Source organism: Oreochromis aureus, linkage group 15 (genome assembly GCF_013358895.1).
Source record: "Oreochromis aureus strain Israel breed Guangdong linkage group 15, ZZ_aureus, whole genome shotgun sequence".
NCBI classification, from domain to species: domain Eukaryota; kingdom Metazoa; phylum Chordata; class Actinopteri; order Cichliformes; family Cichlidae; genus Oreochromis; species Oreochromis aureus.
Genome location: NC_052956.1, coordinates 8437322 through 8443321, shown reverse-complemented (window position 1 = coordinate 8443321; position 6000 = coordinate 8437322). Strand labels below are relative to the sequence as shown.

The 6000-nt window shown below is 43.4% G+C and overlaps 1 protein-coding gene across 5 annotated transcripts in view; it reads right to left on the bottom strand.

Moving 5' to 3' along the window:
* Positions 1 to 659: 659 nt before the first annotated feature.
* The window catches only part of sgk1 (serum/glucocorticoid regulated kinase 1), a 29835-nt gene continuing 24494 nt past the window's right edge, over positions 660 to 6000 (bottom strand). For 4 of the 5 annotated variants that reach the window (XM_031726198.2, XM_031726200.2, XM_031726201.2 and 1 more), the window contains 9 exons: positions 4885 to 4960; positions 4598 to 4673; positions 4302 to 4490; positions 4055 to 4186; positions 3020 to 3256; positions 2803 to 2898; positions 2517 to 2672; positions 2345 to 2434; positions 660 to 2143 (listed from right to left, as the gene is read on the bottom strand). In XM_031726198.2, the coding sequence (XP_031582058.2) occupies positions 1976 to 2143; positions 2345 to 2434; positions 2517 to 2672; positions 2803 to 2898; positions 3020 to 3256; positions 4055 to 4186; positions 4302 to 4490; positions 4598 to 4673; positions 4885 to 4960 (1220 nt within the window). In that variant the 3' untranslated portion in view covers positions 660 to 1975. Of the gene's footprint in view, positions 2144 to 2344; positions 2435 to 2516; positions 2673 to 2802; positions 2899 to 3019; positions 3257 to 4054; positions 4187 to 4301; positions 4491 to 4597; positions 4674 to 4884; positions 4961 to 5096; positions 5761 to 6000 lie in introns of those variants that run through there. The other variant, XM_031726199.2, reaches the window with a different exon arrangement.

Here is a 6000-nt window from a genome sequence, read left to right as displayed (position 1 = left end):
TTTAACCCAGGTATCTGTACTCCTTATTAAATAAGGAAAGCCTGTACTTTTGCCACCTCTGCCCCCTTATAACACTTGTCTCTGGTGGCCAATTCTTTCTCCTTTTCTTCCCCTCAAAGGAAAACGGAGGTCAGGGTTCACCTTCACAACAATCCCCTGGATGTTATTGAGTACTGACACAACCTTGAACTCTAGCAGAAGGACATAGTAGCTCATCAGCATGCCAACCTGTTAGTTTATTTTGTTAATATTAGTTTATTAGCACTGGAACAAAATGGCTCTCACCTACGTGCCTGTTTTCTAATTCAAAGCAAAGCATTGCTCATGGGTGCATTGACTTTTTTTTTAACCTGTACAGGCTTTATTAGCAAATACTTTGACCCTTCACACACCCAGACAGACACAGCTGAATGCCATAGTCACTGTTGTGTAAGGCTCCTGACGCATGGAGGAGGATAAAGTTCATTCTACCCTAAAGTGGGACATTTGTCAGTAGTTCAAATATGTTCCAACCAGGACTAGTAAATGTTTCTTCATGCTTATGGGTTTTTCTTTAACTCTGAAGTACTTATTTTCTGTAGATGCAAAGACATTTCAAGCCAAAGGGGAATCAGTTAAGCTCTTCCGTGCATAGATCATTTACCAATAACAATAACACATTTTTAAGGTGTAATAAAGTTAAACTTTTATTGCAAACCGAACATGGTCACGTAAATCTTAAACAATTTTTACAATTTACAGTACATTTAACATTGTTACATACTGTATACATATTTAAGCATACCTTTAGTCATTTTTTTGTTGTTGAATATACATTAAAACTAGTACACAGAACTCCAAATATACAAACAAACTTAAATACCGTCAAACTGCATTACAGCAATATTAAAATGGAATGTTCAGTTTAAGTGTTGTCAGCCCGTCCGCAGGCCACCGTTAACATTACTGCGTGGCGGGTGGAAGACTGGAGGAATGAGGGGGAATGCGGTCAGCGAGCAGCTCTCCCCAAAACATTGCACAACACATCCCTCTTGTCCCCACCTAGCAGCAGCAGTGCGCTCTCTTTCCATCTCTCGATCAGCATTGTTGTTTTATGTGCAAAAGAAGACGTGAAACATCATTCGAGTTCTTACATGTCACATGTTAAAGACAGAAGAATTGGATTAACTTAGTGCTACATCTTTCCTCCTTAGTGACTTCAACAAAACAAAAAAAACAAAAAATCAGGTGCAGAGCAGATAAAACTCTGATGTTAGTGTCGACACAGTCAAACTCAAATGATGTAAGTTCTGATGGAGAGAAAAAAATATAAAGGCACCTTGTAGAAAACTTAAATTACCCCATCTGTCTCTCTGTAACATTCGGTTTTTAAATAACTCCCTTTTCAAAACACACGGAAAGTACATGAAAAGAAACTAAAGCACCAAAATGAATGTCATCTCCAAGCTACTCATTCGCGCTCAAAAGGTAAGGTCCTCACAGGTGGTAGCAGAAATCTCAAGAGGGAAGGTTTTTTCGCTACAGAGATGAAAATGGAAATCTTCTCCGGGCCTGGTCCGGCCTTCCTCTCTTTGAAAAAAAAGGTGGGAGCTTGGACGTGTGCTTGTCACTCGTGGCGTCGGGATCAAGGGGAGCTTTTAAGCTGCCTGAGTCCTGTGTGCAAACGACCTCCACTATCAGGAAATAGATGGACAACTGAAGGCTGAAAGGGGACTGCAGGTAGTGAAGCTTGAGGATCAGAGCTCCAACTGGGCATCCTCTTGTGGCAAGCATTCAAGAGTTGCAGAGGATGTGGCAAAGTACACATGTTTAACGTCTTTGTAGATGCAGAGTTGTCGCGGGGTTGGGTTTCGGAGATGTCCATCATTCTGATGGTAAACATTGAGTGGGGTCACGATGCAAGTCCACGGGCATGCCTCGTTTCATGCCCGATAAGTCTAAACTAGTGTCTATGATAAGTGCCTGTGTTTAAATCCTATAGGTAGGAGTCCATAGATGGGGCATAAGAGAAGCCCACAAAGGCCTCGGCCGCCTCTTTGATGCTGGCTGTGACGAGTGCACTGTCTGGGGAGCAACCGATGGAGCTGGGTACCGGCTCGTCTGTGAACTCCGGATCAAAGTGCCGCAGGTCATTGGGCCCCGTCTGCATGAGAGAGGGAAGGAGCAGGGAGACAAGCAGGAATTAGCCAACCTTTAAAATACCTTACCATAGTTGGAAATGTATTAAGTGAGGATGTTTCATGCTCTTTAGTTACGTTGTGTAAATACTGAGAGCGGGTGCAGTGAAAATTCATAAACCTGACTTCTCAGGGCTTAACAGAGTATGAAAAAAATGGGAGCATACCACATTAGGGTTGAAGGGAGGGGTGATCTTCTTTGCATTGAGGTCATCCCAGTTGATGGGGGTAAAGAATATGTGGTTCTTAATTTCAATCTGGAAAAGATATGACAAAACAATTAAATGATGCTCGTCACCACGTGTGGTGTGTAAACAATCAAATGAGATGGAGACTTACGAAGTCGTCGGAGCAGCCCAGTCTCTTTGTCCGGTCTTTTTGCAGCAGGCCCTCCAGCAGGTGTCTAGCCGAGTTGGAAATGTTGGGTTTCAGCTGCAGTGGCTTGTTCAGGATGTTGTCGTACATCTCCGCTGTGTTGCGGCTGTAAAACGGAGGCTGGCGGCAGAAAAAAAAAGAGCTAATTAGCATAAATGCCTGTAATATTTTCAGTGTTCCAAATAAGACAACAGTAAAAATCTAATTTTACTCCAACTTAAAGTAATGTAATATGATTAGAAGTACTCACCAGGCCATACAGCATTTCATAGAGAACAGCTCCTAAACACCACCAGTCTACTGTCCTGTCATACGGCTGCTTGTGCAACACCTCAGGAGCCAAATACTGCAGAGGGGAAAAAAACAAACAAAAGATGATAAGAAATGGCAAGTTAAAAAGGTTCGCTATTACAGACAACTGTGAGAAAACCTTAACAGCAGAGCCACACTGGACAGTTTCTCCTTACCTCTGGAGTACCGCAGAAAGTCGATGTTGTCCCGTTGGGTTCAATGTTCTCCTTGCAGAGTCCAAAATCTGTGAGAATGATGTGTCCCTGGGAGTCCAGCAGGATGTTCTCTGGTTTCAGGTCTCTGTAGACAATGTTTAGTGAGTGCAGGTATCCCAGTGCGCTGGCGATCTCTGCTGCATAGAACCTGGCTCTGGGCTCGAGGAAGCAGCGCTCTCTCTGCAGGTGGTAGAACAACTGGAACAGAGAGGAAAACAGAAAAAAAATGTCTTTGAAACAAGTGCAGAGAGCAGTTTTGTTCCTGGTAACTAAACAAACTCGATTACACTGTTAGAATTATATATATAAGTAGGGGTAGGAAATTAATGGATGAAAAAGCTACAATAAAAAAAGACAGAGACAGAAAGGAAACCGGATGGGAGGAAATTAAGAGGCAGGATGGCGACAGCTTAAAAAGTTTGACAAGAGAAGACAGATGAATTGAGGACCAAAGGTGGAGTGAGAGACCAGCAGGATGGAGGGAAAAAAAGAGAGAAAGGAGAAAAAGAGAGCAAATGCATCCTGCTTCCTGATGAGGCCCATATTTAATCAGCACTGTCTTTGCTTGTCCAACAATCACAGGAAATTAGCTCGATTAGACGCACACCAAGTCTGAATGGCGCTGCTAATTTTGGCCCACAGTTTCTCCTGCTGTCCCAACCACCCCCGCCCCCCTCCTCAATGATTTCCTGAGAGGTGTTTCCTTTAGTTTAAAAAAAAAAAAAAAGACAGAGCAGCAGCTTCTATTCTGCTTCTCATGACAGGATATCCCCTCTGTCTGTCTCTGCTCTGTCTCATCTTTGTTTCTGATCTGGAAAGGCATTACTATTCCTTTAAACTCCTTCTCAGTTTATAGGTCACATCTGATGCCTCTCTTTCCTTTCGTTTCTTCCTCTGTCTTGAAGTTATCCTCTAATTTATTCAACCTTAATTCCAGCTTTAAATAGATCAGACTGTTCATCGTTCTATGTGTCAGCAGTTGAGCTGGTAACTCACCTCTCCGCCATTGATGTAGTCCAAGACGAAGTACAGTTTGTCCGCTGTTTGGAAAGAATAGTGCAGGCCCACCAAGAACGGGTGCTTGACATTCTTCAACAGCACATTCCTCTCTGACATGATGTGTTTTTCCTGATTGAAACAAAGAGAGGTGGTTAGGGGGGGTTGACATGAACACACCTTGCGTGGTATGCTTGCAATTTGTGTGCGAGTTCAAATTCAAAAACATGTCTGCAAGCACACATACCTCCTTCTTCTTGAGAATGGCCTTCTTCTGTAAGACTTTGACAGCGTAGAAGTTGTCATCCGTGCGATGGCGTGCAAGCAAAACCTTTCCGAAGCTGCCCTTGCCGATAACCTTGAGGAAGTGGAAGTCGCTGGGCTTGGCCGAAGGATTGGATGATGGGCCGAGGTTGATCTGTTGGGATGGACTGGGCTGTGAGGGAAGGACAGAGATGATTAAAAAAAGTTAGAGCCATAACATGTATGATAAGCATGAAAACAGAGGATATGTCCGAATATTGCACAATTCACTGCACTTACAGGAGGAGAGGGGTTTGTGTTCATGAGCTCAGGATCCTGAGGAGGACTCAAGTTCAGGATGGACTGAACCTCGGAACTGAAAAACAACAACAACAGACAGAGTTTAAACTTAGTTCATCTCCACACAAATGACCAAAGATTTGCACTAATATGAAAAGACTCATCATTCCACACATCAAATATTTCTTCAATGCAATATAACTAGAATGTTTGGTTGGGTTTCCCAATGTTTCAACCTCCACTGAGTGCAGAACAATAACATGAGTCAGATGTGAGTTGATACTCACTGCTTGCAGGCGTAGGAGTTTGTGGCAAGCCTCTGAATGAAGTCGTTCAGACCCATCCTCCTTTGTTTCATAAAAGCTGCAAAAAATGGAAAAAAGAAGAGGGATGGAAAGATTATTTACATTGGATTAAAAAGGAAAAAAGCAACATAGAGATTCCACTAAAAGAAAAAAATAATAATAATAATAAATTAAAATCTTGTTGTTATCCATACCCGTGACTAATGCCACTAGCCCTCTAGACTTCGAGTAAGTCAGCAAAGGCTCTTGCGTTTCTGTTATGACCGTCATGATGAGTTAAAAAGCAGCTACTCGATTCCAGACTGCCAAAAACCAAACTATAACCATCTAGCCCTGGCACTCGCTTTATATAGGGCCACGGAGAGGGACGAGCTGTCTCTCTCCACCCCATACGCCACAACACTCCCTACCCTCTACTCCACCTCCCGGGTGGGCGTGATCCTTGGTAAACATTTGGCTTTGGTAAGTGAACCAAGAGAAGGCGATCGATCCCGTTTTTCGACAAATCAGCGGTCGTTGCGCTCCCAGCGCGTCATGGCCGCACCTCAGCCGTGCTTGCGTCAAAAACATGGACAAAAGGCAGAAAAAAAAGATGTGATTACCACTGTACTCACTGTAAAGCCGGTGTTTGCACATAAGTTTGTGCAATACCATTCCAACTTTAACACCCCCGAGAGTAAGGCGAGAGTCAGGCAGTCTGAACCGACTACGAAGTAAACACATTTTCAATCTACACACACACAAAACTGCAAACACAAACCCTATGGGCAAATGAAATCCAGATGTATCCAGTAAACAGCCTAACATATGGTGCCACTTACTGTTTCAGGCACACAGAATGGACTTTGTCTTACAAATGAGTGCACATTAAAACAGAACTGATAGAGACATTCGTGACTGTTCCACAAGTCCCTGTTTATTTCTGTCACTCCTGCTCCGTGTGTATTCGCGCTGAGTGTACACTAAGGTTCAGTACAAATAATTTGATAGCCTCGTCACGAGGACTATCAAGTTCAATGTTTGGCTGTTCCTCTTTTAAAACCGTCGGGAGTGACGCAGGCTATCCCGGCACACAAAGGACAAGAGGGAGAGCCTGAG